At 34.2% G+C, this 15,455-nt stretch overlaps 1 protein-coding gene across 4 annotated transcripts in view; it reads right to left on the bottom strand.

Moving 5' to 3' along the window:
* Positions 1-15,455, bottom strand: part of LOC119076225 (nephrin) — a 173,624-nt gene that overhangs the window by 31,201 nt on the left and 126,968 nt on the right. For all 4 annotated transcript variants that reach the window (XM_037182881.1, XM_037182882.1, XM_037182883.1 and 1 more), the window contains exons 10-14: positions 13,460-13,604; positions 4,122-4,252; positions 3,671-3,830; positions 663-762; positions 309-420 (exon numbers count right to left, since the gene is read on the bottom strand). In XM_037182881.1, coding sequence (XP_037038776.1) covers positions 309-420; positions 663-762; positions 3,671-3,830; positions 4,122-4,252; positions 13,460-13,604 — 648 coding nt within the window. The remainder of the gene's footprint in view (positions 1-308; positions 421-662; positions 763-3,670; positions 3,831-4,121; positions 4,253-13,459; positions 13,605-15,455) is intronic.

Genomic DNA, 15,455 nt, shown 5'->3' with positions numbered 1-15,455 from the left:
CAAGAAAACTTTTTTTTGTTAAAAGGATCGAGTAATGTTGGATACCAGATCTAGTACTTCTTTCATTTTATCATACGTTTTACTATATACAATATACTTAGCTGAAGATCGTTATTCTTTTTCTGATTCATTGCACAGTCTAGCAAGAAAAAACTTTGTGAACGAAACGTTTTTTCTTTCTTTTTAAATTTCTCACGTCATACGTTCAATACTCTAACCATAACAAAATTAACTTTCTTTGCCACTACTAAACTGGCCAGAAATACGAAAAATAAAAGAGAGAAAAAAATTCCGAGAATAAAACAAACCTGGTCTGTGACAGGTGTGTATTGCAATATACTCGTCGAGCCATTTCTGTGAAATCTCTCCTTGCCAACATCCAATGTTTCGCCCGAATTATTAAATTTCCAACGAAACGATCTGAAATTACAAACATTAAAATGTTAAGCACATATCCATGGCTCTACATAAATATACTGCATGGATGCACAATGATAAACAATATTTTATATGAAATGTATGAATGTGACTTGAATTCTGAAGTGGATGCAGTTCTCTACATGATAATAAATAGTAAAATAACATATAACTCAACGTTTTACAAATATACACACAGCAAACACACTAAACTCCAAATATATAGATATGAATATAGTACTAACCGAGGCGGTGGATCAGCTTGTACTTCACAGTAAATGTTGAGATTTTCACCTCTGAAAGCACCAACTATGACAACCTTATCAGTAACACAAAGTGGTGCATCTGAAATTCATTATATTTGCTTTAGTTAAATATATTTATTCAAATGTTGTGCGGCATAGATATGTTGAAAATGTAGACTTGAGGAGCTAGACCGGAATATATAAATGACACAATAATTACAATGTTTAATACGAGACACATTGTTAATTTGGTTGGATATTTGAAGTATAAATATGAAAATGGTCTCTGTCCTCGTGTAACTAAGCAACGTGTAGGAGAAATTAAAGCCGTAACTGTTAAAGATACACAGATATAAAGCAAATGACATAATTTCGCTTAGAAATCAAATGGACACAACTAAATGGATACAGTCGGAGGCAGTGAAGTTTCACCCGTTTTTTCAGCTGATCCACACATACAATCAAAATTGTTAATACTTGTTTATTCGGCTGCTTCACGCACACACATGGTAGTGGTAAAACCGTATAAAGACTTATAAGCAGTTTTGATTGTTTGTGTGAATCAGCTCCAGCTGAAGCAAATTCATGCTGAAATTTCACTGCCTCTAACTGTACGTCATTTTTTCGAACAACTGGAAAATGGTGACTTCAACGAATAAATTCTCCAAAAACCGCTCTTGTCGAAAATCTTCGAAGTTCGAACTCACGTACAGAAAATAAAATCAATTGACTTGTTCCAAGCAACTTATTAAAAGGTAGAGGTGAACAGTAGGGGTGATGTTACGAAACGTTTTCTTTTACTGAACTCTTGAACCCAGCTGGCATTAAGCATAAGCATATTTGTATGAGGATTAATTATCGCCAAAGTCTTTTTTAAATGGTAATGTAAGCTTGCCTTGTAGGATTTACTGAATTTACTCGAGTTTCCCAAGGTAGATGTATGCCTTATTATCCAAATAATTCACAGATGCTTTTGTAAAGATTTCATTTTGCACGAAGCCTACAGGATTCTATGACGGTGTGCCTGAACTGATTTTAATTGAATATTTTTGCATATGGGGTTTTTTTCAAATTTGGTTCATAAGTAACAATGTTTGTTCGGACAGTTCGGTGAAGGGATGGTTAGCTTTGCAAAATTAAGTTCTACTTTTAGTTTTGCCTCTCTTCAAATAAAGTTCTTGGTTTATGAATGTTCATCACATCACTCAAAGACCAGAAAGACAATATGCAAAGAATCAATTAAATTCGATTCATGCACCGTATGCACAAAAATATTTTTAGACCCGTACGAAGTACTGGGGTCTTATAGGTTTACGCATACGTTTGTAACACGTCGAATTGGACTCCCTGAGTAAGGGGAAACCTATTGTGGTTGTCTAGAGATGCCAAATCCGCGAAAAAAAAATATGTCCGTCTATCCGTCTGTCCGTCTGTCTGTCTGCACGATAACTTGAGTAAAACGCATCCGATTTTGAAAATTCTTTTTTTTCCCGTTTGGTAATGTCAAAAGACAGGCTAAGTTCGAAGATGAGTGAATTTGGATCGACCCCTCCCGAGCTGTGGCCCAATAAGTGCTTTACGGTTTTTCGAAGATATCTCCAGACATTTAAACGTTAAACTTGTAAGTGATACGTCAAATAAAAGGTATTTACAATACCGATCGACAAAAAAAAAAGTTTATGGAAATCGGATGTCCGACTCGTGAGTTAGACCCCTTGGTGTGGAACAGGCACAGGGCGGCAAGCAGTTTTTGCTTGTAGGTCGGCCACATTTGAACATATTTCGTCTGTTTTAGCTTTATTAGATAGGTATTGACCGTACCAATCAGGGAAAAAAAAATTTATGAAATTATGTTCTCCGGAGCGTGAGCTAGGTCTCTTGGAGTGAGCTCTTATCTGGCTACTCGGAAGTACAGTGAACGTGGTGTATTTTGACAATATCTCGAGTAAATTTTGACCGAATTTCATGAATTTTTTTTTGTTTGAAAGGTATTAACGAATGTAAAGCGTCGGTACTATTTCCGGTCTCCTAACAAAATGGCTGCCGGCGGCCATATTGGATTTTAGTAAAATAGAAATATCTTGGGAAAAATGATACTTAGAGAGTTTCTGTTAACATGGAAATAATTTGTTATGTGTGTGGGGTTTCAGGGATTCCATATACGGACATCTAAATATACCTATATACAGCTATATTGAGCTATATACAGGCATATAGAGCTATATAATAGCATATATTTATCTGTGAAATGTTTATTTACAGTGAAATATAGGTAAATATAGCGGTATATAGCTGTTTAAATAGGAATTTATGAAAGTTGACTTCGTACGGGGCTGTCTATATTGCCTCCGGCAATTTAGTTGTATATGATAACAAGGCAAAGAGTGGATAATGTAAGTGATTTTAAAGGGAGAATAGTTTTTCAGCAGAGAAGAAAATGAAGTAAGAGAAATGAAGAGTTTCACATTAAAGGCTTTTGATACGAATAGGTGTTTCGTATGGGTCGGCGTTAGCTATGTTTTTTTGAATGTTGAAGTACGGTTTGCAGGTATTTCAATAACGGATGCAATATTGCAATAAAAGAAAACCTTGGAAAAATGAATTATTTCAAATCATGGCTGTTGCATCGGCTAATAATAGCACATCTTTTCGAGCATTTGACTGAATATGGAACTGAACTCGGTCAACCTACTCTGTCTTCAAAAGGCTGATGCATGGTCCATACTATTTATTTGTCTTTAAATGTGTCATTCATGCATGACTGATAATTGATTTCTATCGAACATAAAATTTTAAATTCTTGCAGATTGATGTTGTCGAAGTTGTTCCGACAAGAGACCGCATTATGTCAATTAGGCTAACATTTATAAAATGTAGTATTCCTCATGGTATCGAAGATTAATGAACCATTACTGTATAAACCCGGATAGATTTTCCATTATTTCCAACGCTCGCTTTTGTACCGACTGGTCAATTGGTTAAATATATAAATTGGCTAAATTACTCACACTTCACTCTCAACTCCAATTGATTGCTAACGGTTTCACCTTCTGCATTGATGGCGCTACAGGAATAATTCCCACTGGACTGACGTGTAACTTTCTGCAAAACCAAACTCTGATTCGAACGTATTACCCTGGCTGTTGTATTGTGTGCCAAAACGATACCCTAAAGACAATAATAAAACAAAATATTTTATGTATATCAAAACCGAAAATGGTTAACACGTTGTGAGTGTTTTCCTACATAAGCCACAATACAACTTTATCGTTCCTAACAACTGCGCTGATTTGATGTAAACGATAAATACAGCGCTAGTCGGTAGGTATTATGTATAAAATGTACATGTGGCTACACGTAAACGGTTAAAATGATCACAATGGTAAATTTATGTCAAAAATGGTTTTTTGTCAATGAAATTGTCATAAATATGAGAGCGTTTTAGCGATAAATTCTTACATCGTGCAGCCAATATAACTTTCTCCATTGGGGATTCGCTTGGACGTGGCATTCAAAATAAACGTCGTCACCATCTTTTATATCGTCCGAAGACAATGTGGAGCCTAATCGCAGCGTAACAATTGGCGGATCTGAAAAATGAATGAATAGAGGACGTTAACGGTCAGATGGCATTAAAAATGTGCAGAAATGAAAAAGAAAAATCTTTTTAAACAAACAATCAATTTTCAATGAAAATCCCTCCGTATGTGCTCTGGAAGTTAAAGCATCAATTCAATTTTCTTAGAATTTAAAACTTATCGCAAAACATATTGACCCAATCTTCTAACTTTGGAAATTGCAACCTCATACTGTCTGTATGTGTGTTTGCATTTGATATCGTACGCTCCATACAGATACTAGCCGAGGACGATACACATAAAACATATAAAACATTCAACCGGATCCGATTCTATTGGAAAATCTGATGTGCAAAGCTCCATTTTATATGTGTAAATACGTCTACAGCAATGTATGGTCGAGATTCATGGTACCGAATCTTTCCAAAGAAGTCACATCACATGTTGATGGGTCAGGGGTCAAGTCATGCTGTACTGTTGAAACATACGATATTTATTGTATTTTCATATATATAAATCTATCTGTGTGTATATATGTATATGAATGTATCTTAGTTAGTTTGCTTATGCACACCACATCGTGTACGATATGTGCGGTATTCTTACATACATAAATGTGTATGACCTCTTTTCGTTCACATCCAATGTTATACGACTTATACGTACGTACGTAAAATCTATTTTGCTAAAATTTATCGTTGTACACATCAGAAGAGCAGTGGATTTTAACCCCTTGGTATGTTTAGTTTAGTGTAAAAGGCATTTCCTTTTCTCCATATATGGGAAACATTGTTACCCTAAAGTTCACCATGTATGTAAATTCGGTTTTCGGATACATAATGCAGAACAGACTATTTATATAACGTAACATAAATAGAGACATACTTGGTCGCATAAATTCAAAGTCCTCTGTATAAATGTTTGGCAGTGTGATAACATGACCAGAATAACACTTTAATTAAATTATTGAGTTGAAACAATATTACTTTTAGTTACAACACATCGTCCAAATGTCCATTAAATTCGTTTGCCGATCGACACATTATTATGATACTAAGGCGTTGATATTAAGTATTGCTTTACGCACACTAAATTTGCATGTTTATGTACAAGGAGGGAGAGTGATTAGAATTCGAAAATGTGTTTTAACATTTTAACACACCATCGACAATTGGATTGTACAAGGGAATGTTCGCCGGAGAAGTTTCGTTTTCAGTTCCGAAGTTAAGATGACCTTCGGATAGCACTGTCGTTTTTCTTGTGTCACCTCTGGTCTGGTGTCGACAAGATGTAACCGGTGATTACCAGCTATTTTGGTCGTATGTATATAGCAAAATAGACGTTCAAACATATTTTAATTATACGCCGCCACTGATTTCCCTGCTAGCGATTTTTTTTTTGAAAATTAGTGTCAATTAGAATTTAGAACATTGGACCATAGTAACCAAAAACGCTTTAAAAAAAATGTAACGAAAAACACCGTTTCTCTGGCTACTGTGAAGGTGGTCGAAAACCAAAAACATGCACTTTGGTATGATATCAAAAATTGCTAAAAAAATGGCTATCACGGCGAACTTCTAATTATTCCTCTGCATCCTCTGCATGAGCCTGTTTTCTAGTGTACCTTTGATAACGCAAGACGTCAATGAATTGACCTTTGAATTGTAAATTTAAGAGTCACATCCTCTTCTCGAATAATTTGAATTAATTAGGAAGACAAAAATCAGGAATCCAATAATCAGTAGACAAAAATCAGGAAACATTATTCAGGAAACACAAATCAGGAAAAATTAATCAGGAACTCCACTTATTAGGAAGCATTAAGCATTAAGAAAACCATGAATCAGAAATTGTAATGAGTTTCGGGACAAAATAAATTTCGGACAAAATATCCACATCAATGTTTATAAGGACGTGCAAGGGGGGATACTCCCCCCTTGACCCCTCTTTGCGGGGGCTGCCGCCCCTCGACCCCGCTTTTTTATTTTTTTAAATTCTTCACGGCCTGCGGCGCTACATCATCTGTAAAAAACATAATATTACTGGCGTGCGCAATATTGTACTTATGTATATGAAGTGAATTCCAGTACAATCGAGTCATAATTTATTTGTCTTCCAATTACAATCGAACTGAACTTACTCGATATAGTCGATGTTCTCGAATATAGTCGATGTCCTCTACTATAGTCGATGTTCTCAAATATAGTCGATGTCCTCGAATATAGTCGATGTCCTCGAATATACTAGATGTCCTTGAATATAGTCGACATTCTCGAATATAGTCGACTTCATTGAATATAGAAGATGTTCTCGAAGATAGTCGATGTCCTCAAATATAGTCAATATATTTGTAGATGTCATCTAATATTGTCGATGTACTCGAATATAGTCGATGTCTTCTAATAAAGACGATGTACTCGAATGTAGTCGACATCCTCGAATATAGTCGACATCATCGAATGGCGAGTTATTGGTGAGAGTCTATGCAACTCTCATGGAAAAAAAAACTAATTTTTCTTCCAACTTTTCATATTTTTCGTGTAACTTGTTTTATGTTTTCCCAATTTCACATTTTCCCAATATTTGGTTTCGTAAATATTTTTCCTAATTTACGTTTCCTAAAAAATTTTCCTGATTTTTGGTATTCTGAATTAAAATACCATTAATAAGTAATACCATTTCCATCATAAGGAGAGAAACCACGAAATTACAGTATACGTGTGAATTCGTATGCCGACTTCGTCTCGACGAAACATACATACTTATACAAAATAATTCTCTCGGACGAAGTCGAGACACAGCATCCATACGTATGCAAAATAATTCTCTCGGCATACGAATTAACACACATACTGTGATTTAGTGTGTTCTCTCCATATGATGAACACAATTTTATACGCTTTATGATACGAAAAACAGAAAAAACAAAAAGAGCAAAAGAAAGTGAGAGAGTTAGCTTCGCCTTCGTATACATCAATTCAAAACAGGTCGCATGCGAGTAAAACATCATCTATATCCCTTGGTTTACAAGGTCTGCTCAGAGAGAACTAATAGTACATTGAATGACAAGGGGCGAAAGTAAAAAAATTCAACCGTGTGCGAGAGTTGGAGCCCGCGCCGAAGGCAAGGGCTCTAATCGCACAGGTTGAATTTTTTTATTTTTGCCCCGAGTCGTTCATACTATTTTTTTTGATACCAACATTGAAAATTGATACGTATCGCAAACATCGCAACAAAATGTTGAAATAAAAAGGCATTTAGCCAGAAAATGCGGGGGTCCAGGGGGCGGCAGCCCCCTGGTATATGAAAAATTTAATAATTTAGCCATCACAACAATAACACACACAAAAATTAAGATATAACTAACAAATCATTCAGTAACAAAAAGTATCAACTTTGTATGCTAATTTCAATAAGAACACTGGCGCACAGTGTTTTACAATTTTGATCAAAGTATTCTGCATAATATGAGCGGATTTTGTTGACAACTCGACTCATTTCTCTCATTTTCTGTGACGTCAGTCACTTTCGCTGTTCGTTCAGTTGCGTTCGCTCTTCGTTAAGTACTTTCTCCCCGTGGGATGCATTTTTTTACTTTCGCCCCTCATATGCGGGGCGAAAGTATCATTTTTCAATGTTGGTATCAAAAAAAAAACTATGGTTTCCGATAACTTTCGGCGCGTGATTTCGTCTGTTTTCGTATCATGAAGCGTGTAGAAGATATTTTTTCTGCGGCAATTGCAGCTGCTGTTTTTCTTTTTTGTCACTTGAGAAAATCCTTTGAAAATCGTTTGAAAGGTAAATACTTCTTTGAAAATTCTCAGTTACCTGAAGTTTCTAAAAAAAAACCTAAAATGGTTAGGAAACTATCCATAGTTTAAGAAATGGCTTTAACAAAAACCTATAGACATTCTAAGAAAATCTGAGATTGTTTTCAAGAAAATCCTTTGTTACTCGAATTCGCCTTAAGGTCAGGCACCTATTGACTTTTCGGTATTTTTTTATAACCGAGAAACTCTAACAAGTCTACAAAATTATATCATACTCATTTCGCTGTAGCAGCAACTAAAACAATGTATTAGCAACGTCTACCCAACTTGAATTTCATTTATTCAGTCAAACGACCTATGCCAATTGCAACACTGATCTGAATGCAAAGTTATGCAAATTGAACTCCACCTTCGCTTTAGCTTAATCAACCGCTTCAAGCGTCCAAAAACACAAAGTTGCAAATAAATTTGAATTATTTCCGTCACGTGAGTCATCGTTCAATCGCTGTTGAAAATTGCTTTGTAGAAATTGAAATATATTCATCAAATCAACACCGATAAAAATACACTAGACTTTCGAGCAAAAAAACGAAACGAAAAAAAATTCTATTATATTGTAATGGTCGATCATTAAAAAATTATTTCAATCCTTACATTTTGTTTAGTCGTTTTTTTAGAATATTTTGTACATTTTATGATTTTATTACAAACACGAAATCCTCGTAACGCAACATCATAACCACATAAAAAAAATAACAGACCAAAACCATAATAAATCGAGTCACGCATCATATTTCCCCATCATTATTGACTCCATTTTATGAAATATAGAACGAGTGCCATATATAATGTAACATCACATTTCCCTTCTTTATTATTATTAGTTCGGCATAGTATATATATGGTAACTATATAGAGACGAAAAAAGACGAAAAATAAAAAATATAAAAAAAATTGCGCCATCTATAAATACACACACTCCTAAATATTATATTTTTAACAATATTTTCATAAACAGCAAAATAAATTCCGAAAATATGATATTTTTCTCTGCCACTTAATTCCAGGCTTTGCTTCATTTTTCATATTTAGAGAGTATTCCAGCCATTCCAGCACCAGTTTCCCAGACACATTATATACATCGTTGTTATTTGTTACACTTACTATCGAATGTACTTTTGGTGTTAATGCCGCACGAGTTTATTTATATTTAGTGCATGATATAAAACGAAAAGGATATTTCACTTAAAAAAGTAAAGAAAAATTGGAATTTCTTTTGCGAAAAGGAAAAAAAAGGAACGAAAGCACGAGAAAAGGAAAAAAAAAACCGAAACGAACTCCTCGGAAAAGGGTTTTTCGTTACAATAACACTGCGTTGTTATAATTCGGTTCTGCCAGAAGCAATGAATGTTATTGTTACACTTAAAGTGTAAAACATTGTATTTTTATTGGTGTACCAAGTTTCATATACATATACACAATGCTTTCTCTATGCTTCAGGTTTTATGCTCATGTTATTGATAATGTGCAATAATTTTTTTTTAAAGTCAGCAACGAATTTTCCATGGTTTTATGTTCTTATGATTTATGTTTACGACGCAAAGAACATAAAGTTTGATTGTGTTTCAATATACATATATACACGAACTGTCGGTTTTTGGTAGGGGTTAGGGGGTACGTTACCAATGTTTTCCCATGTTGATTTGGATGTTATGTCATGAAACACAGCTTAATACAATGCCATGCATTTGAACTTGGCAAAAACAATGTTTACTTATAACGTTTTCACAATTGCTTTCATTTTATTATATCGTATAGCAAAGGGAGAATCAGTACAGTGTGTCGCATTTGTATTAAAGTGTATTGAAAAAGGCGAGTAACACAAGTAAATATATGACGATAGAATTGAATAAAGCGTAGATCAGACCATAACGTTATACAACTTTAAAATACAAAATGTGTCTACTGAAGAAACGGATTTAGCTAAAATGACTGCTTATTGTACTTGTACTTTGTACACAATACACATGTGAGATCGTGAACCGTTTTAAAATGTGAGGCGGTTTTATATTTGCATACGATGACGATACCGACAAAAACGTGCCCATTTCATGCGTTGTGAGATATACTTACACGTCCCTCAAATTTTCCCAGTTACGCTTTAAGTGTTTTATGTGTCTCGTGTTTATTATCTCACGTAAAATACGTCCTAAAAATCATTCTTTGTCTAAATAATGACACTGGAATATTGAGATCGAATGTAAATCGGTTGCCTCACATTTTTCTTCTTATCGTTCTTTTTCTCGCAAAACGGGAAAACATCTAGATTTGCCAATATATTCAACAAACAAGTCGAAGCAGAAGGAGAAAAAAGCGTAGCCTGAATGGGACCATTGAACAATAACTGTCCCATTTTTTGATAGCTTGTGTTATTCAGCGCAACAAATTCAAAAGCTAATATATTCCAATCCCGTCATTGTCCTCTAACCTTCGACCCATAACCCTCTGTTTTCATCCAACACAAAGCCTATACAATTTTCACCCATTTGGGTTATAAATAAATTCTCATCTATCATCTCATATACTGTACGTTTTCGCATACAGCACACATATAGGACCAGGACGTGATATATTTGATCCAAAGCACACAAAGTTTCTATCTAATCTAAACGTTTATTTATGTTTTATATACGTAAAACGACAGTCTTTGCATCTCAACTCAAAGTCATCGTGTTTTAGTGTTTTGTTGTGTTTTACGAGATGTGTATGAATGGCTGCTTTCAATGACATAGGGAACACTCTGATTGAACTTATAATTCTATTTGCGTTTGTCGGAGTCATATTTACGTTCATTCGAATGGGATATTGTACATTGTTTGGTATGTCGAGATTTGTTCTAAAGCACACGAATATAAATTTTGTCGAGTTGAATAAATGAAATTAATTTAATATTGCTGGTCGGACGAGATAATTAAATTTTCGAAATGAAAGAATGCATTTCACCGACCGTGAATTAGATATTGAATTCTACTTTGAAGATTAATTCGCTGTGGGTATGATAAGAATTGATCAATGATTTTAGGAATGCAAACAAAACAAAGCAACGAATTAAATTAAATTTACTAAATAAACTAGAAGTACATTCGAGTGTGAGTGGTCCGATGGATGTATAGATTGTGCAGTTTGTACTTAAGTATGAGAGGTGTAGAAGAAATACGGACCTTCATGTTACAGAAATGTAAAAATCATTCGTAAATTTGCAATTTTTGTGAATGCAAGTGATACCAAGTTTGGGGCAACAAGTCTCATTTCTTTAAAAATCCTTGAAACCTTAAACTTAAATTCGAGAAATTTAAAAAAGTTACAATTAAAGTCAAAATTTCATAAAAAAATCCTTGAAGTCTTAGGATCATGATGATGTAGATTAATTTTTTAGCCAGTTTTAATATGAAACATATTTCTTTCTTTCATCGAGGACATGGTACTTTTTACAAAATATTTTTTTTTACAAATAGTTTTGTCTTCGATAAAATAAATGTTTTTCAATTTTAAAATTACTGACTGAAAATTAATCTAAACTTACATTATCATGATTTTACAACTTCAAGGATTTATTTTTGCTGTATTGTGCTGTATTGCTTCGGGCTTTCACCGAAAATGCTGAAATATTTTTTTTTGTTGTAAGCGCCCAAGCAAGATTCGAACCCCAGACCTCTTGCGTAGGAAGCAAGCGTTCCACGATCTGAACCACGGACCTGAACATTTAAGTTTAATTTCTCATGTCTCGATATTCTACATTTTCATGCATTAACAAATAGAAATTTTTGGGATTTAATTTTAAGATTTCACTAATTTATAAAGAAATGAGACCTGTCACCCAAGCTCTTCTTGCAAAAACGAGAATAGAAACAGGTTGTGTTTTCCTTGACCGTGGATCGGGTTCTCCTTGATTTTCCGGTCGAAAAATAAAAAAAAAACTTTGTTTTTAATGGACATTTCGCGATTTTATTTTCGCATCATCAGCATCTAATTTTTTAACATAGAAAAAACACTAAACTTAGCTTATAATTCACATTTATCTAACTCAGGGGTTTTAATACTTACAATGGATGGCAATCGAATTAACTAATTATTCAAAACGAAAATTAACTCGACCTTCTTTGTTTACTATTTTGACATTGCAACTCAATCACAAAACTCAAGTGGAAAAGACAATGCGGCCTAATTAAACTGCACTTTATACGGAACATGTATTAGTTACTTCCTTAGCAAGCTTTTGTACACCGAATTAATGCTCTCAGTGTCTCGCCTGAGAGAGATTACGGCTGCATTTCTCTATTCTCTTCTCTATTTTCTACCATCAAATCTGTGCACACAAGTTGCACAAAATGTGTATGTAATGTGCACATAAATATTTGTGCACATTACATACACATTTTGTGCAATTTCTGTGCACAGATTTGATGGTAGAGTATAGAGAAGAGAATAGAGAAATGCAGCCGTAATCTCTCTCCTGAAATCAATCGTGTCATTCGTCATAATGTATAGGGACTCCAGAATCTTTCTAATAGTCTTATTGTGCTCTATCGCCAACACCGAATTATTATCAGTGTCCGGAACATGTGCAACATCATGAAAATGGTGAACTACTGCCGTTGTTCCTTCATTGTCACGATTAAACTTCTTAATATCGTTGACATGTTGGACTCCTCTTATAAAACGAGAATGTGAGAAGGTTATCTCTTCTTTAGCAGAAAATGTTTTCTACATCAGTCTGATTTCTGCATCAGTTCGCGTTGTCCATAAGTCTGCCTTCTGCATTACATCCAAATTCATTTATTTTCGACACAATGTAATGGTTTAACTATTCCTGTAACTTAGTCTGGCACCACATGCTTCTTGTACATATTCAGAAAAGACGTTCACCAACCCAATAGCAGAACCACCTGACCCATATTTAGCCTGTTTTTATGTCTTGCTTTTTTCGGTCATATGCTTGCTCCTCTTGGTTTTACCCCCCTCCCCTCATTTGGAAAGAAACTGTTAGATGTTCCAGTGCAACGACGATATCCCTACCAACAGGCCTAAACACAATTAAATCGATAACATACCCCATGAAGTTGAACAAAATTTCCCCGTAAAACTTTAAAAAATGGAGACAGCAAAACTGTCAGTCAAGTGCGAACACGAAAAGAATGTCACACTCCTAATACGCGAAAAGTCCGTGGAAGTGGAATCGCGTATAGTATATTGAAAAATCGAATAGTATTGCAGTCGTGACTTTTCGACGCAACGGAATACATTGCAACCCATTTTAAAATGCATTGTTAGTAGAGTAAATATTTCATGCAAATATTACGTAGTTTTATCAAATGTTTACTTATCTGTGTGATACACACTCACACATATTATTGCATATAAAATGTAAAAGATAAAAAAAGAGACTTACAAACAACATCGAGTTTCCAAGTTGTTTCCAGAAAAAGACCAGTCACTTTCGGATTTTCAGCTCTGCATGTTATAGATTTTCCATCATCTTCAGTTGACGGAACGAAACTCAATTCCGATCTAGTTGTATTATTCAGTGTTTCATCCTGCATGAAAATCTTTATAAATTTTTTATTACATTAAGGCAGGTACAGTAGTGGAGTATACAACAACAGCCGTATGTGTTCGAGAAAGATAAAATGAAATGTGAACATTGGAAAGAAGGAAGCTTTTCTTGACAAAAAAAAAAGCGAAATAGGAAAAATGAAAACCTGGCTCGTATAAATGCACGCTACACGTTTATGTATTTTCGTGTAAAAAGAGGATTTGAAAATAACAAAAATGCAAAAATTCTAAATATAATTTAAATAACTTTTCGCGATAGATATGTTTCCTATGCATAAGTAAAAATCTAAAAATATATTCCGCTAAGCTGCAAACATGCCCGGAATAGGAACGGTATAATCTTTTTTTTTTCAACACACATACACAACACATTCTCAGAAGCATAAAATCAATTATTACAATTTCTCTGCATTGTAGGGTCTATGTTTCGTACATCGTGCAACCCGAATCGATCAATTAGAGTAACTAGCATAGACACGAATAGTCAGAAAATCATAATTGACAAGACTGAAATTTTTTGAATTTTATAAACTCAAACATTTTCTTGTGCACGTGTCATAGAAAATGATATGCATTTTCCGTAAAAATGAGGAAGAACAAAAGAAACGAAAAAAAAAAAAAATATTGACGCTGTCTCATCGCTTGTTCCGACAGAAATTGTTTTAAAAGTTGTGTGATGGAAAAATGCAAAAAATGTTCCTTTATGAAGGCAACCACTCATTTTAGACTAAGTTATCCCGTAGGGTAAGATGTAATATGGAATGCAGTAAAAAAGAACGCTTTTCTATAAAAACGCTAATGCTATTTCTTACGGGTCAAAACAAACATTTCGGAACAGATTTACATATTTTACATGCGGAAGCAAAAACAAGTTTTTCAGCATTAACACAGCACAGCATTCAGCGACTAAAATAAGAATGTTAAATTAATTTATGAAAAAACTATGCATTCACGAGAAACTTCATATAGCTGCGTTTTTCATTCATTTTTACGTTTCTTAGTCCAAGTAAGTGAGATTGTATGAACGCTCAATAGATGGATTTCTCTCGGTTGTATTCAGCCTGAAAATTTCGATACCTGATATGTCGTGTACATGCAATTTTTGTATTGATATTAGTAGATGGCAGCCTCGTGATTAAGAATCACATAATATTAAAATCGGGTGTGCGGCAAAATTTTGAGTTAGACGATTTTTTCTTTGTTTGGGACCTAAATCAATTTTTTCTTGCCCTAAATTTGTATTGCTGAGTTAGCATAGAGTCCCACCTTTCCAACGATACCAAACATGATGTCTTTCAATATGTCCAAATAACTTTCTTACGACCTTAAACGTATGAAAGTTACATCGCCATGTTGAAACAGGACATGTTTGGTATCGTTGGAAAGGTGTGACTTTAGGTTAACCACGTTATTGCAATGACATCTTTCTTGAAATAGCGATGCGACGGTAGAATATAAAAAGTAAAAAGAGTTTCGCTAAAACTCTATATTTTTACTTTTGAGACTATTTTATATTATAATTTCAAGAATCTCCACAAAAGATTGATTATTATCAACCTACCGTCCAAATTCCCTTTCGAAAATTCTTTTCATCTTATGTTTTTCGTCAAATTTTAATTTTTTTCACGTCGGTGAAGAAGACGTAGAAGTGACTATGAAATATACTAACGAAAACATTCTTTCGAAATAAGTGAACACAGAGAAAGAAAAAAGGTTTTTGCTCAAGTATCTGTAAAATCACTTCGTTTATATCACATTATTTATAGAAAAATCGAGTTATCTGTTAGCTGTAATGGTGACAAATTAGTACATTTTGCTACGATTGATGAAAA

The sequence above is a fragment of the Bradysia coprophila genome, unplaced genomic scaffold, assembly GCF_014529535.1.
Source record: "Bradysia coprophila strain Holo2 unplaced genomic scaffold, BU_Bcop_v1 contig_232, whole genome shotgun sequence".
NCBI classification, from domain to species: domain Eukaryota; kingdom Metazoa; phylum Arthropoda; class Insecta; order Diptera; family Sciaridae; genus Bradysia; species Bradysia coprophila.
The sequence above is the reverse complement of the archived record's forward strand: the minus strand, read 5'-3'. Positions and strand labels throughout refer to the sequence as shown.